The 22579-nt window shown below is 43.7% G+C and overlaps 1 protein-coding gene across 3 annotated transcripts in view; it reads left to right on the top strand.

Annotated features, from left to right (window-relative positions):
- The window catches only part of GOLM1 (golgi membrane protein 1), an 82722-nt gene that overhangs the window by 40323 nt on the left and 19820 nt on the right, over window positions 1-22579 (top strand). Inside the window, exons 7-10 of one of the 3 annotated variants that reach the window (XM_008071556.1) lie at window positions 10564-10723; window positions 11488-11751; window positions 13623-13736; window positions 20177-20372. In XM_008071556.1, coding sequence (XP_008069747.1) covers window positions 10564-10723; window positions 11488-11751; window positions 13623-13736; window positions 20177-20253 — 615 coding nt within the window. In that variant the 3' untranslated portion in view covers window positions 20254-20372. Of the gene's footprint in view, window positions 1-10563; window positions 10724-11487; window positions 11752-13622; window positions 13737-20153; window positions 20373-22579 lie in introns of those variants that run through there. The other 2 variants (XM_008071559.1, XM_008071558.1) reach the window with 2 other exon arrangements.

A 22579-nucleotide genomic window follows, 5' to 3' on the forward strand; every position in this document is an offset into this window, starting at 1 on the left:
GGCGTTTGCAAGACCTCGCTGGCTACGTTGCGCCCCGACTGGCCACGTGAATCCGAAGGTCGTCTTGCCGGTCTCTTCAGCGGAGCCGGGTGGGGTTTTGCTGACTGCGCGGCTCCGTCTGGCGCGTACCGCCATCTTGGCAACGTTAGGTCTCGTGATCTGCGAGTCTGTTATGTTTTCCCGTTTAATTAGTGTCTTTAAAAAATCTCAACAGTGTTTTACAGTTGTAAGGAATCTTGAACTTCTTTTGTTTAGTTCTCAGTATTTTTTATGTGCCATTATAAACGGAATTATTTTCTTAGTTTCATTTTCAAATTGTTCATTGCTGGTGTACACAAATGCACTTCTTTTTCTTATATTGATCTTGTATCTGTCAACCCTGCCAACATTATCCTAATAGCTTTTGTTTTGTTTTTTGGTGATTATTTAGAATTTTCTGTATGCAAGATTATGTCTTTTACAAATAGAGATAGTTTTACATTTTCCTTTTCAATCTGAATGTGTTGTTTTCTTTTTATTGCCTAACTGCCCTGGCTAGAACCTGTAGTACCTTGTTCAGTAGAGGTGGTGACAGCAGATATTCTTGGTTTTTTGTTCCTGATTGGGTTTTCATAGATGCCCTTTATCAAGTGGAGGAGATTCTCTTCTATTTTTAATGTGTTGAGTGTTTTTTTGTTTGTTTTGCTTTTTTGTGAGTCAGAGTCTCTGTCGCCTAGGCATGATCGTGGCTTATCATAGCCTCGACCTCTTGGGCCCAGACAGTCTTTCTGCCTCAGCCTCCCCAGTAGCTGGGACTGCAAGTGCACACCACTATACCTGGCTAATTTTTTGACTTTTTGTAGAGACGAGGTCTTACTATGTTGCCTAGGCTGGTCTCGAACTCCTGGGCTCAAGCAGTTCTCTTGCCTTGGCCTCCAAAGTGCTGGTATTACAGATGTGAGCCACCACGCCCAACCTGTTGAGTGTTTTTATTAAGAAGGGGTATTAGATTTTGTCAGAAACTTTGTCTGCATCTATTGAGATATTGATCATATTTTTTTTGTCCTCTATGCTATTGATATGGTATATTATGTTAATTGGTTTTTGGATGTTGAACTAACTTTGCATTACTTGACTAAATCCTACTTGATCTGGTGTATCATTTTTTTAAAAATATATTTTACGAGCTTTGATTTGCTAGTATTTTGTTGAGGATTTTGCTAGTATTTTGTTGAGGATTTGTAAGGGATATTGGTTGACATAGTTTTATTTTCTTGTAATGTCTTTGCCTGGTTTTCAGGTATAAGGATAATACTAGGTTCTAGAATGAGTTGGGAAATAATCCCTCCTGTTCAGTTTTTTGCATGGGTATGTGAAGATTTGGAATTCTTCTTTACGTGTTTGGTGGAATGCACTAGTAAAGCCATCTGGACCTAGGCTATTTTTTTTTGTGGGAAGTTCTAAAATTACGAATTCAATCTCTTTACCTATCATAGGTCTGCTCAGATTTTTCTGTTTCTTTTTGAGTTCGTTTTTGGTAGTTTGTGTCTTTCTAGGAGCTTGTCTACTTCATCTAAGTTATCAAAGTTGTTGACATACACTTGCTCACAGTATTCCCTTGTAATGTTTAATTTGTGTAAGATTGGTAGTTATGTCTTTTCATTTTTGATTTTAGTAACTTGAGTCTTCTTTTGTTTGTGTTAATCTAGTGAAAAGTTTGTCAGTTTTGTTCATCTTTTTATTTTGGTTTAATAGATTTTTCATACTCTTTCCCTATTCTCTGTGTCATGAATTTCTGCTCTGATTTTTATGATTTCCATACTTGCTTTAGGTTCAGTTTGTTTATCTTTTTCCAGTATCTTAAGGTAGACTGTGTAGGTTGTTTATTTGAGTTGTTCTTCTGTCTCTTTCTTTTTTAAAAAACACTATTTTTCTGGAGCAGCTTTAGGTGTGCAGCAACATTGAGAGGAGGAAGGCTACAGGGTTGTGCCAGCCATTCCCCAATCCCACACACAGATAGCCTCTCCCATCATCAACATCCCCTGCCAGAGTGAGGCATTCATTGTAGCTGAAGATCCGACACTGACGCGGCGTCATCCCCCAAAGTCCACAGGTTACATTAGGGTTCGCTTTTGGTCTTATGTGGTCTGTGGGTTTGGCAAATGCATAATATGCGCCCATCAGTCTGGTATCATACGAGTATTTTCCTTGCCCTGACCCTTTCTGCTCTGCCTGTGTTCACTGGCCCCAACCCCAGAAGCCACACTGATCGTCTTACTGTCTCCCAAGTTTTGCCTCTTCCAGAATGCCTTTTCCAGTGAGCTTCTTTCACTTACCAATAGTGTTTAAGGTTCCTCCGTGACTTGACAGCTCGTTTCTTTTTAGTGCTAAATAGTATTCCATTGTCTGAATGTTCCATGGCTTATCTTTTTACCTACTGAAGGATATTGTGATTGCTTGCAAGTTTTGGCAGTTAGAAATAAGGCTACCTATACCTTAAACTTATGAATGAGTAAGGAAAATAACGATTCGAGGTGACCCCCGGATCCTCACTGCTAATGTGAGACGAATTTTTGAGCGGACAAAGGTTGCCCCAAAGGTGACCTGTCTACTTTGCGGGTTGCCTGGGAGTTGTGATCTGCCTGTCCCCATTTGCTTTTTTAAAAAAGTAGACTAACTGGAAACAGAAGGAAAGAAAGAAGGCTGCCATAACCATCTGTGTGCGGGTTTTGGGGTGGACGTAAGCTTTCAGTGCCTTTGGGTAAATACCAAAAAGTATAATTGCTGAATCATATGGAGAGAATATATTTAGTTTTATAAGAAAACACCACCCTGCCTTCCAAGTTGGCTGTGACCATCTTGCAGTCCCACCATCAGTGCTTGTTGTTCCTCCACATGCTCACCAGCGTTGGGTGTTGTCAGTGTTCTGGATTTTGGCCCTTCTGATAGGTGTTGTCTCACTGTTACATTAATTTGCATTTCCCTGATAACATGTGATGTGGAGCATCTCTTGGTATGCTTATTTGCCATGAGTGTGTCCTCTTCCATGAAGTATCTGTAAGGGCCATTGGCCGTTTTTACATTGGGTTGCTAGTTTTCTTATTGTTGAGTTCTGAGTTTTCTTTGTATATTTTGGATGACAGTCCTTTATGAAGCACATCTTTTGCATATCTTTTCTCCCAGTCTTTGACTGGTCTTCTTATACTTTCAGTGTTGTATTTTGCAGAGCAGAAGTTGTTCATTTTAATGAAGTCCAGGTTATCAGTTATTTCTTTCATGGATCATGACTTTGGGCTTGTATCTCAAAGTCCATCGCCCTATTGAAGGTCATCTGGGTTTTCTCCTGTGTTACCATCTGGGAATTTTAAAGTTTTGCATTTTACATGTAGCCAGCAATTCATTTGGGGTTAGTTTTTGTGAAAGGTGTATGTGAAAGGTGTAAAGTCTGTGTCTAGACTTACATTTTTGGGTGTTGATGTCTAGTTGTACCAGCACCATTTGCTGAAAAGATTATTTTTGCTCCAATGTGTTGGTTTTGTTCTTTTGTCAAAGATCAGTTGACGAGACTCATGTGGGTATATGTTTGGGCTCTTCATTCTGCTGCATTGATCTGCTGGTTCTTTCACCAGCACTAGTGTCTTTATTACGTAGCTTTAGCTTTATAGTAAGTCTTGAAGTTGGGGACTGTCAGTCCTCCAACTTCGTTCTTCAATACCGTGTTGGCTGTTGGCTATTTATTGGCTATTTGGGTCTTTTTCTTTTTTTAACTCAGGATTTCATTCTATTTTCCAGCCTGGAGTGCAGTGGCATAATCATGGCTTACTGCAGTCTTAACCTTCTCAGTTCAGAAAATCCTTCTGCCTCAGCCTCCCAAGTAGCTGGGACTAGAAGTGTATGCCACCATGCCTGGCTTATTTATTTTATTTTTATTTTTGTAGAGATGAGGTCTCGTTATGTTGCTGAGGCTGATCTTGAACTCCTGGGCTGAAGTGATCCTCTGTTCTGGGTCTTTTGACTCTCCATATAAAATTAGAATCAGTTTGTCTGTATCCACCTGCTGAGATTTTGATTGAATCTATAGATCTAGTTGGTAAGAACTGTTATCTTGACAATATTGAGTCCTTCTATCCATAAACATGAACTGTCTCTTCATTTATTTATTTCTTCTTTGATTTCTTTTATCAGAATTTTGTAGGTAGATCTTGTACAAATTTTGTTAGATTTATATTTAAATATTTCATTTTGGGGGGCTGTGCTAGTTATTAGTTAGTATACATGGCTTTTTTTTTTTTTTTTGAGTTGGAGTCTCACTCTGTCACCCAGACTGGAGTGCAGTGGTCGCTCCCGGCCACCGCAGCCTCGACCTGCTGGGCTCCGGCGATCCTTCCGCCTCAGCCTTCCAAGTAGCTGGAACTACAGGTGCACGTTACCACACCCGGCTAATTTTTTGATTTAGTGTAGAGATGAGGTCTCACCAAGTTGCCCAGTCGGGTCTCGAACCCGTGGGCTCAGGCAATCCACTCACCTCGGTCTCCCAAAGCGCGAGATTATAGGCTGAGCCACCGAGCCTGGCTGGTATTTTTTTTAATTAAAAATTCTAGCTGTTCATTGTTGGTATGTGGGAAAGTGACTAACTTTTGTACATTAACATTGTATCCTACAATTTTGCCATAATAACTTAGTCCCAGGAGTTCAGGAGGTGGTTTTGGTGGGGGTTTTTTTGTTTTTATCATTTCTTTCAGATTTCCTACATAGATGATCATGTTATCTGCAAACAAAGACAGCTTAATTTTTTCCTTCTTAGTCTTTTTACGTTTTCCCCTTTTTTTGTTTTATTTTATTAGTTAGGACTTCCAACACAATGTTGAAAAGATGTTGAAGTGCTATGAGGAGACGCAGTGTTGAAGTAATAAGTGGAGACATGCTTGCCTTATTCCTGCTCCTCGTAGAAAAGCTTCAAGTTTCTTACCATTAAGTGTGACGTTACTTACAGATCTTTTGTCGATATTCTTTATCAAGTTGAGGAAGTTCCTCTCTATTCCAAGTATACTGAGTTTTTTTAGGAGTGGGTTTTGGATTTTTCAAATACTTTTCTTGCATCTATTGATATGATCATTTTAGCCTATTATATGATGGATTACATTAATTGATTTTCAGATGTTGAACTGCCCTTGCATACCTGAGATAAAGCCCACTTGGTCATGGTGTGTATATACATTTTATACCTTGTGGATTCAGTTTGCAATATTTTGTTGAGAATTTTTGCATCTGTGTTCAAGAGTTTGCTTTTTTTAAATACAAGAGCCTAATATCAAGCAATGTTCATGAGAGATATTGGTCTGTAGTTTTCTTCTTTTATAATGTCTTTGATTTTGTTACTTGCTTAAATGCTGGCCGCATATAATGAGGTAAACAGGATTCCTGCTGCATCTGTCCTCTGAAAGAGATTGTACAGAATTGGCATAATTTCTTCCTTTAACGTTTGTTTGAATTTACCAGAGAACTCATTTGGGCCTGGTGCTCTCTGTCTTGGAAGGTTATTATTAATTTAATTTCTTTACTAGACATAGACTTATTCACACTATTTCTTGAGTGAGTTTTGGCAGAGTGTCTTTTATGGAATGGGTCCATTTCATCTAGGCTACCAAATTTGCAGGTGTGGAATGGTTCATAGTATTCCTTTAGTATGCTTTTACTCTTCATAGGATCTGTGCTGATGTTCTCTTTTTAATTTATGATAATAGTAACTTGCGTCCTCTCGCTCACTCTTAGTTACGTTAGCTAGAGGCTTATACATTTTATCTGTTTTTTTAAAGAACAAGCTTTATTTAATTCATTGATATTTTTTCTTTATTGATTTCCTTTTTCAATTTTGTTGATTTCTGCTCTAATTCTTATTATTTCTTTTTTCTCCTTACTTTGGATGTAGTTTACTGGGGGTTTTTTTTAGCTTCCTACGGTAGACACTTAGATCATTGATTTTACATATTTTTTATTTTCTAATTTTGTGTTCATGCTATATATTTCTCTCTAAGTGCTGCTTTTGCTATGTCCCATAAATCTTGATAAGTTATTTTTTTTTAAATTTCTACTTTGACCTATGTGTTATATAGAAGTGTGTTTTTAATCTCCAGTATCTTGGGATTTTCCAGTTATCTTTCTGTTGTTGATTTCAGGTTTAATTCCATTGTGGTCTGAGAGCAGACACTGCAATTTCTGTTCCTTTACATTTGTTAAGGTGTAGCCCAGAATGTGGTCTGTCTTGGTGATATGAAATGAGCTTGAGAAGAATGTGTATTCTGCTGTTGCTGGATGCAGTAGTCTGCATATGTCTATTACGTCTAATTGGCTGATTTTGGTTCAACTATGTTCTTACTAATTTTCTGCTCCTGGATCTGTTCATTTTTGACAGTGGCATTGACTTCTCCAGCTGTAATAGTGGATTCAATCTCCTTGCAATTGTATCCTGTATTTTGCCTCATGTAGCTAGATGTTCTGTTGCTAGGTGCATACATGTTAAGGATATCTTGAAGAATTGTCCTGTTTGTCATTATGTAATGTCCCTGTTTATCTGCATTAACGTTCCTTATTTTGAGATCTCTAGCTGAAGCTAATGTGGGTACTCCTGCTTTTCATAAATGTTAGCATGATCTATTTTCTCCATTCATTTACTTTTAATCTGTAAGCATCTTTATATGTAAAGTGAGTTTCTTGTAGAAAACATAATTTGATCTTGTTTTTAGATCCACTCTGACAGTGTCTGACTTTTTAAATTTTTTTTTTTGAGTTGGAGTCTCACTCTGTCGCCCAGACTGGAGTGCAGTGGCCACTGCCGGCCACCGCAGCCTCGACCTGCTGGGCTCCGGCGATCCTTCCGCCTCAGCCTTCCGAGTAGCCGGAATTACAGGCGTGCGCTACCACGCCCGGCTGATTTTTGATTTATTGTAGAGATGAGGTCTTGCCAGTTTGCCCAGGCGGGTCATGAATGTCTGACTTTTAATAGGTACATCTAGACCACTGACAAGGTGATTGTTGTTTAGAGTTACTGTTGATATAGGTGGATTAACATCTACTGTATTTTAAAAATTATTTTGTTTTACTGCCCTGCTCATTTTTCTTTTTGCCTTCCTGCCCATATGGCTTTTTTTTTTCCTACTCTTCCTGCCCGTATGGCTTTTTTTTTGAGTCAGGGTCTCACTCCGTCACCCAAACTGGAGTGCAGTGGCACACTCACAGCCACCACACCTGCTGGGCTCAGGTGATAGTACCGTCTCAGCCTTCCAAGCAGATGGAACTACAGGCATGGGCCACCACGCTCGGCTAGTTTTTTTATTTATTGTAGAGGCAAAGTCTCGCCAAGTTGCCCAGGCTGGTCTTTAACCCCTGGACTCAGGCAATCCTCTTGCCTCAGCCTCCCAAAGTGCTGGGATTACAGGTGTGAGCCACCACGCTCAGCTGCCTTTGTGGTTTTGATTGAACATTTTATATGACTCCATTTTCTCTCCTTTATAGGTATATTGGTTATACTTTCATTTTTCACTTCTTTTAGTGCATCCCCTATAATTTGTGATATATTTTTAAGTGAATCCGTGCCCACTTTGAAAGAACACTACCATATCATGTGTTGTGTGAGGACTTTATGGCAACAAAGTCACCCTTATTCTTACCTCCCGTCCCTCGTATCGCTGCTGTCATTCATTTTCGTTTCATATATAAATGTACATAAGCAGACATACACACATAAATTATATATATAAGTAGGCATAATCAAATCTATCTATCTGTCTATATATTTTTTTTGAGTTGGAGTCTCACTCTGTCACCTGGGCTGGAGTGCAGTGGCATGCTGACAGCAAGCGTGAGTCACCACGCCCAGCCTCACAATCACGTATGTTGTTGCTAATATTATTTTGACCAAATTTATTTGTTAGGACAATTAAGAATAAGGAAATTAAAGATTTTTATTTTACCTTCAACTTATTTCTTTTTGGATGCTCTTCCTTTATATGCATCCAAGTTTCTGAACTATATTATTTTCCTTCTCTCTAAAGAATGTCTTTTTTTTTTTTGATTTGGAGTCTCACTCTGTCACCCAGACTGGAATGCAGTGGCCATTCCTGGCCACCGCAGCCTGGCCTGCTGGGCTCCGGTGATCCTTCCACCTCAGCCTTCCAAGTAGCTGGAACTACAGGTGTGCACTACCACGCCTGGCTCATTTTTATTTATTGTAGAGATGAGATCTCGCCAAGTTGCCCAGGCGGGTTTTGAACCCATGGGCTCAGGCAATCCACTCACCTCAGCCTCCCAAGGTGCGGGATTACAGGCTGAGCCACCGAGCCCGGCTTTCTAAAGAATTTCTTAGAGCATTTCTTGCAAGGCAGGTCTATTAGCAACAAATCCCCAATTTTTCTGTCTGAGAAGTATTTCTCCTTCACTTTTGAAGGATAATTTTGCACAGAATTTTAGGTTTGTGTGTTTTGTTTTTCAAAACTCAATATTTCACTTCACTTTCTTTTTCTTTGCATGGTTTCTGAGAAGTCAGATGTAATTCTTATTCCTCTATAGATAATGTTTTTTTCCCTCTTCTGGTTTTCAGGATTTTTTCTTTATGTTTGATTTTCTTTCATTTAAAAATAAAATGCCAGATTTCTTAGCATTTATTCTGTCAGGTGTTCTTTGAATGTCCTTGATCTGTGCTTTGGAATTTGACGTTAATTTGGGGGAATTCCTTATTGTTCCAAATAGTGTTCTGTTACTTCCTCTCCTTTCCTTCTGGTATTCTCACTGTATGGATGTTACATTTTTGTAGTTGTCCAACAGTTCTTGGCTCTTCTGTTTCTTAGTCTTTGTTCTCGCTGTCTTTCAGTTTTAGCGGCTTCTCTTTGCCTCGGAGATTCTTTCCTCAGTTGTGTCCAGTTTGCTCACGAATGCCCAAGGCCCTTCGTTTCTCTCCCAGTGGCTTTCATCCCTGGCGCGTTCTTTCTTGGGACTGCCATCTCTCTGCTCACTTTGCCCACCTGCGTTTGCATGCGGCCTGCTCCATCCATTAGATCCCTTGGCGTATTTCATGGTTGTCTTACATTCCCGGCCTGGTATCCCAGCGCTCCTGTCATGTCTGGTTCCGATGCTTGCTCTGTCTCTCCAGAGTGGGTTTTCTTTGCTGCCTGATGTCTTTCTCGGTAGCCACACGCGGCCTGCCGGGCAGACAAGCGGGCGCGGGCCGCGAGTGGGGACGTGGCCTGTCTTTCGTCGGCCTGCGCCCCATGGCTGTGGACATCACGTGTGCTTCCAGAGCCACGGCCCACCCGCCCCGTGGGACCGGACGGCCAGAGGGGCCGGCGCTGGGCGGCCGCTCCTCCCGAGTGGAAGGCTGCTGAGGTGGGAGCTTCCGTTCCCTCAGGGCAGGCTGGGCGCTGGTTCATCCGTCTCTCCGGAGGACAGGCTTGGCTCAGGAGAACAGAGAGCTCCGGCTGTGTCCGAAGGGCTTCTTTTCCCCTCTTGCTGCTGGAAGCACAAGGGGGCTTTTCTCCGGTGTTCACTGTGAGAACCTCCTCGAGCTCCTGGGGGCGAACCTCAGAAAGCGTGGGCCCCCTCATGACTGGGTCCCCTTGGGGCTATGCCTCTTCGGCTTTCCACACAGACCTCCAGCAGCTCCTAAACTACAACTCAGGCTTTGCTACCGCGACACTGGTCCTCACAGGGGCTTCTGCTCCAGTCTCGGTGGCTCCCTGCGGTGAGCTGTCTGTCTCCAGGCTGGGGGCAGTGATTTACTCTGTGTCCTCACCTCTCTTACGGGTTCAAAAAGCATTGATGATGTAGTCTGTCCAGCTTTTTACTTGTTATCAGGACCAGGTGGTGACTCCTAAGCTCCCTACGTGAGGAGCTGAAAACTAGGAGTCTTGTAACACAGCTGTGTCCAGGTAGACCTTTTCTTCCGGGCGCCACTTGAGATGCCTCCCGTGAGTTTCGGCGTATTGTGTTTCTGTTTTCATTTGTCTCAAAACACTTTCTAATTTGTCTTGTTATTTGTTTGACTCACTGGTTATTTACAAGTGTGTTGTTTAATTTTCATGTATTTGTGAAGTCCACCAGTTTCATTCTGTTATTGATTTATAATTCATTCCGTTCTTATGGAATAACACATTTTGTGTGATTTCAGTTATTTACGTGCATTGAGGCTTGCCTTGTGGCCTAACATATGTTTGTCCTGGAGAATGTCCCTTGTGCACTTGGCAAGAATGTGCACTTTGCTCTTGTTGGGCTAAGTGTTCTATAGATGTTTGTTCGGTCTAGTTGGTTTATTGTGTTTTTTGTTGATCTTCTACCTAGTTATTATTTTGTAATGTTTTCTTTGCAGACTCACTGCCTAGTTATTAATCCATGTTGAAAGTTCTTTCTGGGAGACCTTGACTCAACCTCACGTTCTTCTGATATATGCCTCATGACCAGAGTAAATTGGCATGGCTCAGGGTTTCGGGGTTCACATCTGTTGGAAGGACGTGGCGGTACGCTGCATGGCATGGAGTTCTGGAAAGGCTTTTGGTCACGGAACCCTGTCCTGGCCATCCTCTGCTCCCGTTTCAGCTCCAAGCCCCCCGCGAGCCTCAGCCCAGGCTGCAGGCAGCAGCTCTACCACAGGCCGAGGCAGCACAAGGGAAAGGAAACGCGCCCAGCAGCAGTGAGGCCCAGACCCCGGCCCCCAGTTCCAAGGTGGCTTTGGATTTGAAGAGACGAGGGGCAGAAGGTAAGCAGAGCCTGGAAGCCGCCCTGTTCCCTCCTCTCCCAGGCACATTCACATCAAGCAAGGGGCAGCTCGTGCACTCCAGTCCATGCAGAGACGGAAAGCCGAATGTGCCGCTGGAGGCATCGACCTCTCGGCACTGGGGCTGCCGGGGTGGGGGACCGTCTCTCTGGACACCTGGCATTGGGGCCTTGGGGCTGCTTCTCCGTCTTACGGACGTCTCCTCTTCAGAAACTAAGTGCCTTGTTCTTTGGCAGCTGCGTCAAGAAAGATCCAGGCTATACTTTGTTTGGTGGGATTGTGGGACTGAGGGGAGGTGGTGGAGCCCCAGGTAGCCGTCACTGGGATTGTAGGTGGCTGCCATGTCCACAAGTGACTTCTGGGTGTGCTGGAACCCTGCAGCGCCCAAGTGCTTGTCTCAGACGGACACGGCCGGATATCTCGGCACTACACCGTCCCCCACTGGTAGCTTATTAAGGTAATTCAGGTTTGTGTTTTTTGAAACAGCTTTTCCTCACGATTGGAAGATGAGCTGCAGGCCTAGAGGGGCCTGTAGTCGCACGTCCCGTTCCTGGGGAAGGCTCCTGGGAACTGAGTGGCGAGGGGGTTTTTTGAGATGGGGTCTTGCTGTGTCACCCGGGCTGGAGTATGGTGGGGCATGGTCATAGCTCAAACTCCTGGGCACAAGGGATCCTGACAGGTTGTGTCTTCGGTTTTTAATTAAATGCTGGTGAGGTCACAGCCTAACAACTGCGTTCTGTGCACAGAGGAAACAAACGAGATCCAGATCGCCAGCGAGGAGGCGTCTCGAAGGGACAGCCTGGGCCTGCCGCAAGAGCCGGGTCTGGAGCAGGCGGTGGAAGACAGACTCGTGGGCAGAGGTGGCTTCGCGGGAGCCGGAGAGCTGGGCCGGACCCCGCGGGTGCCAGCCGCCCTGCTGGCGAGCCAGGAAAATCAGGAAGTGGAAGGCCCCGAGCGGGACCAGCTTGTCATTGCCACCGGGCAGGAGGAGCAGGATGCTGCTGAGGAAGGTGGGTGAGGGGCTCTGAAGGCTGCCGTGAATGCCTTCCTGCCAGGCACTCCGCCCTCTCCATCTCCTTCCTAACGTCAGGCGGATCCCCTTGAACTCTGCTAACTGCAGTTTACATTTGTTATCCAGTGGGAGGCAGAAAGGAAGGGCAGCACACACCGTAGCACCCAAGGTTTCAGAAACAGTATTTTTTTTGTTTGAGTTGAGTCTCACTCTGTTGCCCAGGCTGGAGGGCAGGGGCACGCTCATGGCCACCCCAGCCTGGACCTACTGGGCTCCGGCAGTCCCTCTGCCTCAGCCTTCCAAGTTCCCACAACTACAGGCGTGCACTACCATACCCAGCTAATTTTTGACTTATTGTAGAGATGAGGTCTTGCCAAGTGACCTGGGCTGGTCTCGAACCCACAGGCTCAGGCAGTCCACTTGCCCTGGCCTCCCAAGGTGCTGGGATTACAGGCTGAGCCACCGAGCCCAGCCCAGAAACAATATTACAGGAAGGCAAGAGGACTTTGCAACCTGGAGACGAATGCTGGCACTGAGTGAACATCACCCCTGGCAGGCAGACCGCGTACCCCATCTCTGCTTCTCCACTTTATCATTCAGTGTCTGGTGTAGAATAGTCAGTGCCTGGCGAATGAATGACTACAGGGAGGAAGAAAGGAAGGAATGATGGGTAGATGAGGTTACTGCATATTTGAGCACTGAGGAAAAGTGACATGTGACACCCTCCTGTCTTGTTTGGTTGACTTTTTAAAGACTTACAGGAAAGTGAGAATCTGAGATCAACAGAATATTCTGGGATATATTCTGGTCCCTTAAAGATGTGGAAAATTTCCTTCCCACCTGAGCCAGAAGCACTTCTGAAGACATACACCTGTGCTCTGGGAAGGGCCAGGGAACAGAAGTTGGAGAATGCGCTTATTTGCCGAAGGCACCCTGAGGAGTGTGTCCTCCCAAGTTCCAGTCACAGCACTGCGTCTCCCTGCTCGGGCACTGCCCTCCATGCCTGCCCAGCAAGAAGAGGCGCACTCCCTCCCTGAGAGAGGGCCATCGCAGTGGGGCTCAGCCAGGGCGCCCAAGTGTCGGACCTCCTGGTAGCTGGTCACAAAGTGTTAACAGCTAGAGGTGGCCCTGGATGCCGCAGGCCTGCCTGATGCACTGGTTCTAGACACAGTTATAGTGATCTCATCTGAAGAATGAACGCGCAGGGCATGCCTGCCTTTGCTGTGTTTCCACCCCAGGCGGTGAATGCAGAGAAACAGAACTAGAGCTGATTTTCCAGGCATGCTTTTAAAAAAGATTGTGTTTACCTCCTTATGCACAAATATAAAATGTTTAGGATAAGTCTGTTGAATCGGTCCTCTGAAAGCATTCTGTCCTGATCTTTCCTGGCTGCTGGGCTTTCCAAGGAGGAATATAGCAGTCAGTGGCTTAATTCTGTGAGTGTAAGTCTCTCACCTTTGGCTCACAGTAGCTACTCCATTTCCCTTCTCCGTCTAAGGAGATACTGTCTTTAACTGAAATCTGTTGTTTCCTAAAACAGTGGTACTGTTCTTTGAGTTGCTTATCTCTTTAAAGAACTAGGATTTTGATTTAGTTACCTAGTTTCTCCATTTCCAGTTGGGAAATATAGCCTTTTTCTTAGGGCCTTTTTTTATATAGACTTTGAGTCCAAGTAGAACATGCATAAGTAGAGAACGACCACGTGGTGTATATCCTGGAAATAAGCACGTAAGTCCCTTCCAGAGAGGTAGCAAAAAGATCTCATTGTGAAATGAAGAATATGGGTATCTGCCAGCTCCTGGGTTCTGGTGTTGCTGTGGCATCAAGGGAGAAATGGTATAGCTTATGTTTTATTTGCTCATTTTGCAGGGAGAAACCAGCAAAAACTGGGAGGAGATGGTGACTACAACATGGATGAAAATGAGGCAGAATCCGAAACAGACAAGCAGGCGGCCCTTGCTGGGAATGACGGAAACTTAAATGGTAATAACGGTAGCGGGCAGGGAGTTGCCCTGCATCTCCCCTTTCTGGTCCTTCACTTTATTATCCAGCGAACCCCAACAGTATCATAATCAACCAGTCATTTCAAGGAGACTGTCTCTTTTGCGAGAGCCTTTGAAAGTAGTGATGGTGGAGGGCATTGAGGGTGGAGCAGCCCAAGGTAACAAGAATCTGCATATTCCGTGGGGCTCAAGCCTTCCGGGATTAGGAGGAGGGTTTGTTTTCAGTGATGTTTAGGAATTTTCCAACATGATGGCTGGCTCACCACTTACCAGTCTACATCACAAACGAAAGGCCTAATATACAAGGGGGATCCAAAAAACCCTAGAATTTATTTATAAAAAATCACCTATTTATTCTTACATGTTTGAACTTCAGTCACTTTCCAAGTACTCTGACGCAGTACACCTGTGGAGACGCTTTTCCCACTGCTCGAAACCGTTTTGAACGCATCAGTTTTGATGCCTTTTAATGCTTCTGCCATTTTATGTTTCACCTGTTTCATATGGGCAGGACGTTTCCCTTGGAAGGACTTTTTCATTGAGGACACCCAAAAAAGTTGCTTGGGTGAGACCAGGAATGCCTGGGGAGGTGGGGCACAGGGTTCATGCCAGTCTGGGTCGAAAACGGACGCCCAGTGCTGTGTGGGCAGGCGCATTGTCATGGTGGAAGAGCCAAGCAAGTCACCTGTTGGCCACAAGTTGAGACGTTTCTTCTGCAAACCGTGACACAGCTTTCTCAAAATTGCCAGATAAAAACTGTTTTGGCTGTTTGATCTGGAGGAACAGATTCCAAGTGTGTTACAAGGGCCCATCCTCCCCTCGTATGCACAGAAGGTCCAAGCAGCTTTTGTAGCCACACGTTGTATTGTTATTTTGAATTTTTGAAGAGCCCAGGCCATTGTCTTGTGGAACAGGTGACACCCTGGACTTGTCTGTTTCCTGGTGATACCTTCAGGCTGAACATCTTTGTAGCTACAGTTGAGTTTCTCTTGCTTCCCACCAGGGGAATGGCAGGTTGTCCTACTGGTGGCTGATCCCTTGGCTAAGGTGTCGCCCACCAGGCCTCTCCATCGCATAGGCCCATTTTCTGTTTGTCATTAATATATCATCTAGAAGAGAGTGCTTTGAACTTTGTGGCTTTACCATCCATTGATGAGCCTTGCCTACGCGTTGACATTTTACATTCTGCCATCTCTGTACATTCATTACCTGACATTCTCTAAGGAGCCCCTTCCATTTTTCTAGCACACTTGTTTTAGTGTCATTATGGATTTCTAGTGCCTTTTTAAAAAAGTTTTTTCATTTTTCTATCAGATTTTTGGGGTTTCTGTTTCAGTTTTTAAGAGCTCTTTATGCATTAGCACAAAAGCCCTTTATCCAAGGTGTAAGTTACAAATACTTTCTCCCAGTTTGTCTTGTTTTGTGTACAGGGCTGCCATGCAGAAGTTTCGAACAATTTTATCTTTTGCTTTATTGTTTCTGAATATTGAGCCATAGAGTTAGAAAGACTTGCCTATCTAGAGTTGGAAGGAATTCACGCATACTTTTATCCAGTATGTTTTCATTGAGCATGCTTCCCAACTTTTCATGTAGTCTCTATTACAAAGTGAAACACAGATTCTGAAAATAACACAAATGAGATTTTCGAAGATGAACACTTTGAAACTGCATCTGCAGCCAAGAGCTATAACTTGGCTGGTCACTCCCGAAGCCTCTTCCATGTTCCCTGTTCCAGTCACAGCATCTTCCCTCCCCTTAGTAACTGCAACCCTCACCTTTATGGTAGGCACTTGCTTTTTTTTTTTTTTTTGAGTTGGAGTCTCACTCGGTCGCCCAGACTGGAGTGCAGTGGCTGCTGCCGGCCACCGCAGCCTCGACCTGCTGGGCTCCGGCGATCCTTCCGCCTCAGCCTTCCGAGTAGCCGGAATTACAGGCATGCGCTACCATGCCCAGCTGATTTTTTGATTTATTGTAGAGATGAGGTCTTGCCGCCCAGGTGGGTCTCGAACCCGCAGGCTCAGGCAATCCACTCACCTCAGCCTCCCAAAGGCGCGGGATTACAGGCTGAGCCACCGAGCCCGGATGGCACTTTTTTACATTTATCACCAAAGTGGGTGTCTCCGGACACCATAGTTTTGGTCTTGTCCATTTTCTTTAAATTTGCTGTGTCTTTAAGACTCTTTAATTCTCTCTTAATCTATAGGTTTGCTCTCCATTCCCTTCTTTCTTTTACAATGTTAAAGAACCCAAGCTGTATGACCTGTAGTTTCCCACAGTCTGAATACTGACGATTCTATGTTCATGGGGTAGTTTAGCATGTTCTTCAGTTCTTTATATTCTGCAGATGGGTGGCTGGATCCAGAAGTAGTCGTGTGTTCTTTCATCTGGAGGCACTAAATGTCTGGCATTTTTATTTGTGTGATGTGAGCAGTTGGTGCTTAGTGCCTGTATCTCTTAATTTGTCTTTCATTTGTTAATTGGAATGTTCTTAAGAACAGACACTTCAAGTATTGTTCTTATACTTCAAGTAGTCATGTTTTTTGTTTTTAAGTTTTGCAACAACGTTTATTAAAGAAAGAAGAGAGAAAATAAAGGCATGGGCAAAAGAAACCCCAAGTATTCAAGTTCTCGTAAGTAGACACTTCAGGTATTGTTCATATAGGATAGGATAGAATAAGTGCTTGGTTTTTTCCCCCCTTATTGGACAGTTTGCACAGTTTGTTTCCCCGTCATCTTCTGAAGGTAACTTCCTTTTTTATGTCATTTCAGACTTACGTAAACATATTTGAAGGGTTTTACTCGATTGTGTTTATTTTCCCTTTTGAAGTTCAAATTGCCCCATCTTCTTTGGCCAGTGGAGCCTCCCCTGCTTTTATTTGAACCTTCTGCTTTGTTTCTCTTGTTCCTGTCTTAGAGTTTTCACTCCACACCCAACACTTTGTGTCTGTGTGGGGCTCTGCCTGGGAAAGAACCTCACCAGGGAGTTGTGGCAGATCAGTTCTGGAGGCCATGGGCTCAGCCTCTGCCGGCCCCTCCGGCCCTTGCCCAGGACTTCGGGTTCACTTGCTGTGGGAGCAGCAGAGCCTCTCCCACTTCCAGCGGCTGTTCTTCTGTCGGCCCACACGACATGCTTGCTGGAGAAAACTGTTGGCTCTTTGGGTTTCCGCTCTCAGCCCCATCACAAGCTCCGTCGCTCCATTCCTCCTCCTGCCCCAGATGCTGCAAACACGTGGGTGGCTGTCCAGTTTGCCTTCTTACTGCTTGGATTTTGGGGTCTTCACGATTCCTGTCATCTAGTTTTGTTGTAAATGATTTTCTGGTTTTTTTAAATTCAGTTGCTTTATGTGAAGAGGGTGCTTTGAACTTTGTGGCTTTATCATCCATTGATGTGCCTTGCCTACGCGTTGACATTTTGCCTTCTGCCATCTCTGTACATTCATTACCTGACATTCTCTAAGGAGCCCCCTCCATTTTTCCAACATACTTGTTAAGACTGAGAAGTCTTAAGACGATGCCACTATTCCTACCATCTTTGCAGAATCCTCCTCTCCTTTCCTATTTTATATTTAGATCTAATCCATTAGAAGACTATTCTGTTGTGCGGTGTGAGATGTGGATCCAATTTGATCTTTCCAGAAAGCTATGCAGTTGGCTCAGTGCCATGTCAAGTCACCAGTGATTTGTGATGCCACCTTTATCAAACACTAACTTGCTGTATATCCTTGGGTCTATTTTTGGCCTGTTTGTTTCCCATTAGTGTCTCTGTTGATTCACACTATACCACAGTGTAAGTATAACAGCTTTAATATCTGATCAGGCTAATCCCTCTGGGAAATCTTAGCCATCTCTGAATAATGCTTCTATTTTTTTTTCCTTATTCCTGAACTCAGAAGTGAAGGTCTTCTCATTTGATTCATGTCTCATGATTCAGTTTCTTGGGAACTTTTTCTGTGGGGAAATCTTTGAGGGCCAAGTTACAGTTAATTCACTAGTGAAAGTATTTTGCCTCTGTAAGTTGAAATGAGGGCACTACAGATTCACAGCCTTTTCCGATTCTCTTTAGTTTTTCTGGATCACATAGGCAATACAAATTCAGATTACCCTGCAGTCATCTTGTGGTTAGTCCTCACGTGGTTTAAGAAATTCCCCATCCCCACACTGGGCTTTCTTGCCATTCCATTTTCCTGACAGGCTTTTTCCCCATTACCTTTACATCGAGGCTGTGAGCCTTTGGGTTCTGGCTTTCCTGGGGTCCCTTGCTTCACACCCCAGCTGAGCCCTTCGTTTTCGACCCCCTGCTCCTTTTGAAGCTCTGAAGGGAGAAGCCCAGCATCTTCAGGATCCACCGGAAACCTTCAGGGCAAGTGTGGGCTTTGTGCTTACTGATTATACTGCTAGTTGTTACTTTCACTTCATTTTTGGACTTGTCCATGCCTTCTTCTGTTCCCATAAGGGCAATGCATTATTCTTGATATTTTTTAAAAGACATTAACTTCTCATTTTGAAGTTTTTTTTAAAAGTAAAAAGAATTTCATATGCCCTCCACTCAGACCCCCCAAATGTTAGCATCTTGTATAACCACAATACAGTTACCAAAATAAGGAAATTCATGTTGATGTAATGCTAGCATCTATTATGTAGGCTGTTCAGATTTAGTGAATGTCCAACTAATGTCCTTTTTCTGGTCCAGGATCATACATTGCACTTATCCTCATACCTCTTTAGTGTTCTTCAACCTTTAACCGTTTCTGGCTTTATCACTTGTGACTTTTTTGAAGTACAGTGATCCGGCTGTTTGGCAGAAAGTCCCCTTAATTTGCGTTTGTCTGATTCAACAATGCATTCTTTAAAACTGTATTTTATATTTATTCAGGATGTCAGTTGCTTCAGTTGGCAGAGTTGTTTGAAGTTTCTAGAAATGGAAGTCCTTACTTGAGTTTTGAGTCCTCTTCGTGAACTACTTGGATAATTTTTTCTTTTTTAGTCAGGATCTCATCCTGTTGCCCAGGCTGGAGTGCAGTGGCACAATCGTGGGTCACTGCAGCCTCAACTTCCCGGGCTGAAGCCATCTTCCCACCTCAGCCTCCCAAGTAGCCAGGACTCCAGGCTAATGTTTTGGCTTTTTGTACAGCCTGTGTCGCGCTTCAAGGGTCGAGCAGTCTCCCTGCCGCAGTCTCCCAGAGTGCCGGGGTTGGATGTGAGCCTCCACGCCTAGCCTTGTTTTTGTCTTTATCACTCGTGCCTTTTTTAAAGTACAGCGACCAGCAGTTTGCTAGAAAGTCCCCTCAACTGTGTGTGTCTGATTCAGCAATGCATTCTTTAAAAGTTTCTTTTATATTTATTCAGGACATCAGTAGTTGCAACTGGCAGTTTCTAGAGATGGAAGTCCTAACTTAATTTTTATTTTCATGGACTACTTAGGTAATTTTTTTAAGGTAAAAGGTTAACTTAACACATTAGCAGTCAGAATTTTAAGCAAATACAAAGTTTCTCCATCTTTCTGTTCTCTGCATGTCACTGACTCCACTCATTTGTGTGCTTCAGTTCTTGAAGAACACGCTTCGTGGTCTGTTTCTGCCTTGCAGATATTTTAACAATCTTAATAGGCCTGTTGTCCTAGCGAATGCTGGGGTTTGCAGTGAAGCCTTGTGATCTGTCCTTCCCTACACACAAGTGTTCTAAGAATTTGACCTTCTGCAAGGTTTTAAGCAGAGAGAGGAGGTAGGCAAGGTAAAGATAAACACTGTCAGCTCTTCTAAGGAGTAGTTTTGATTTGAAGAAACGTATCAGCTTCAACATTATATTTATGACCCTGCTTGCTTGTGGGAAATTAGAAAAAGGCATTAGCTTCAACTTCATTAAAGACTTTAAAAGACAGTATTAGTAAGGCAGTCACTTAATTATAGTCATGAAGTTACTATTTGATGTGCAATAGTTACAAATCAAGATACCAGTTTTAGGTTTTATCTGTGATGACTTTTTATGTCCTTTGTGTGTCAAAGGATAGAGCAAGACCAGGCCGTGGAAGCCAAAGTTCCGCTCTGCAGAGGGAGCGCTCTGAGGTAGCGAGAGCTGTGTGAGGCTGCGGATGGCTCCCAGGAGGCAGCACGCACTGTTGGGGGTGCCGTAGCAAGGGAGTCCGTCACACACAGCACAAGCGGCTTGGGGTCAGAGCTTCCATTTTCTGTTGTCCATCTACCGGACATGGGGCCTTATCTCACCATTTCGTGGCACACGGTTGGCCATACATAGGGTCTCTTTTGTCATCCTTTCCTTGATTAGGAACGCAATTCCCAAGTAGCTTTGCTAAGGGAGTGGATCCTCCTTATGACGGTTTCTAGAAGCTCATGCAAAATGGGACATGCCGAGGCCGCTTAATACTGGAATATTACATGAGGTTTTTTTTTATCCCCCTTTTAGTTTTTAATACTGAAGATGAGAAGAGAGACACCATAAATTTACTTGATCAGCGTGAAAAGCGGAATCATACACTCTGAATCAAACTGGAATCGTGTTGCACATCTGGACTGAAGAGATCACTACAAAATATTCATGAGGGACTGAATACTTAAAACTGTGAAATGTACTAAGTAAAATGTACATCTAAAGATGATTATTGTGGAATTAGAGTATGTATTTTATATAGGAAAAACAGGACTATCGTTTAGACAGTTTTTGGGGGGGGTACTTTTGAAGTGTCTAGTAAGTTGTCAAAATTTTTGACTAATAGGTATTTCATGAGAAGATCAATACCAAAAATAGCAAAGTTCTCCTTCAAGAGTGGCAGCAATGGCACTTCTTTATTCCAGAATATAACTTTGTGCAAAAACACAACCACCTGTAGGAAGAGTCCATCTTCTGATGTGAAGGAGAGAGCAGCTCCACACAGAGACCTCTTTCTGTCTGGGTTCTTTCTGGAGTCCTCTTCTGTGCCGAGTACTGGTACCAGCCCATTAGTTCTGTTCTCACTGGTACCCACTGGATAACTGGCTTATGTGCAGTCACTTCCGATTCTGACAATCAGTGGCCTAGAGCACTGCCTGTTAACACAGACATAAGTAGCAATGGCTTTTTCTTTTTTTTTTTTGAGTTGGAGTCTCACTCGGTCGCCCAGACTGGAGTACAGTGGCTGCCGCTGGCCACCGCTGCCTCAACCTGCTGGGCTCTGGCCATCCTTCCGCCTCAGCCTTGCAAGTAGCTGGAACTACAGGTACCCACTACTTTTTTGATTTATAGTAGAGATGAGGTCTTGCCAAGTTGCCCAGGCAGGTCTCGAACCCACAGGCTCAGGCAATCCACTCACCTCAGCCTCCCAAAGTGCGGGATTACAGGCTGAGCCACCAAGCCTGGCACTAGCAACAGCTTTAAACAAGTCTGAATACAGAGCTGTTTTTTCTGAGAATTTAAGAAAAAAGGACTACTTATATAATGATCCCTTGTCACTTTTTAAAAAGTACAAAATGCTATTAAGTGGCTTATAATTTGAGTATTTGTGGTCTATACTTACTTTGTGTATGGGCAAAGCAAAATCTCCACTAAGTACATATTACCAAAAAAAAAAAAAAGCAATGAGCAGGTAACACTTTTGTCAAAACAGAGTTGACACTGACATGGCTGCAACACAGCAGTGAGGAAGGCACAGCATTGTGAGGATAAGTTTGCTGTGGACAGATCTGTGCCTACTTTATAGGGTAAAAAAAGTTAATTGATGTCGAAGGATACATAGTATTGCAAACTGGGAATGCTTAGGCAAGAGAAATGCAATAGTTTTTGTCATATTTTACACATTTAGCTTGTGGTAAATGACTTACAAAACTGACTTTAAAATCAAAGGTTAACATTAATTTTGAAAAGGACTAATCATAATTCAGAGGATAATGGCATTCGATTTTTACTTGAATTGAGTTCTATTAATGGTCAATAGGCTCTTACCACTTGTAACTGGCAAAGTCACATTCATGCCTGCCTGTCCATAAGGCTCCTTAGAGAATAAGGGAGGATGCAGAGGACCTGAGATCCAGGGGCTTCAGAGATCATCTGGTCCAGCCCTCTCGTTTTGAGAGAAGATGGGGCCCAGGGACGTGTGGGAGCTTCTGGTTGGTAGGCTGTGGCTCCTGGACTCGTGGCAGCTGTGCGGCCTCGTGCTGCACCTCAGTCCCTGAAGTCAGGCTGTGTGTGTTCGTGTTGCCATCTCCAACTTGGATGTTCTTCATATCTGATTGCTTATTTTACCCAGTTGCTAAGATAAAACTCTTCCGCCACAAAAGGCAGCTGCTTATATGAGAAACCTTATAGAGCTGCTTTCATAAGCTTTGTAAGTCCTTTTCCAACCTCCCTTTGTGTCCCAGTCTTGGGGTTATGAATTCCTTTGCTTTCTCAATAATAAAGTCTCTATTCATCTCGTGTTCAATTCGTGTGCATAGAGTTGCTAAGAAATAAAATATTCTGTTCTACTTTAAAAACTCTTCAGCTTCCACTGTTTTTAGCTTTTCCCCTTCATCCCTATTATATCCTCAAAGAACCTGCCTTAAAAGTATGGATTAAGGATGGTTGTTTGCCTTAAATCTTTTGTGGAATAAGACAGATGTTAGTGTAGATTTCTAAAACCCCACAGGGTCCTGGAGGCCATGTGCTCAGCAAGTGTGCACTCTGAGCTCTTTCTGCAGTCAGCTGTACTCACACCATGGCTTCCCTTGGGATCACGGTGGATCTGAGGCAGCAGTGGGGGGTGGACAGCAATGGGGTGTTTCAACAAAACAAACACCTGTGTAACAGCATCAAGTAAAGATCAAACGTCTGGCCTTGGACTTTTGGTTTCATCCA

The sequence above is a fragment of the Carlito syrichta genome, unplaced genomic scaffold, assembly GCF_000164805.1.
Source record: "Carlito syrichta isolate Samal-C Ts95f unplaced genomic scaffold, Tarsius_syrichta-2.0.1 Scaffold314366, whole genome shotgun sequence".
NCBI lineage: Eukaryota > Metazoa > Chordata > Mammalia > Primates > Tarsiidae > Carlito > Carlito syrichta.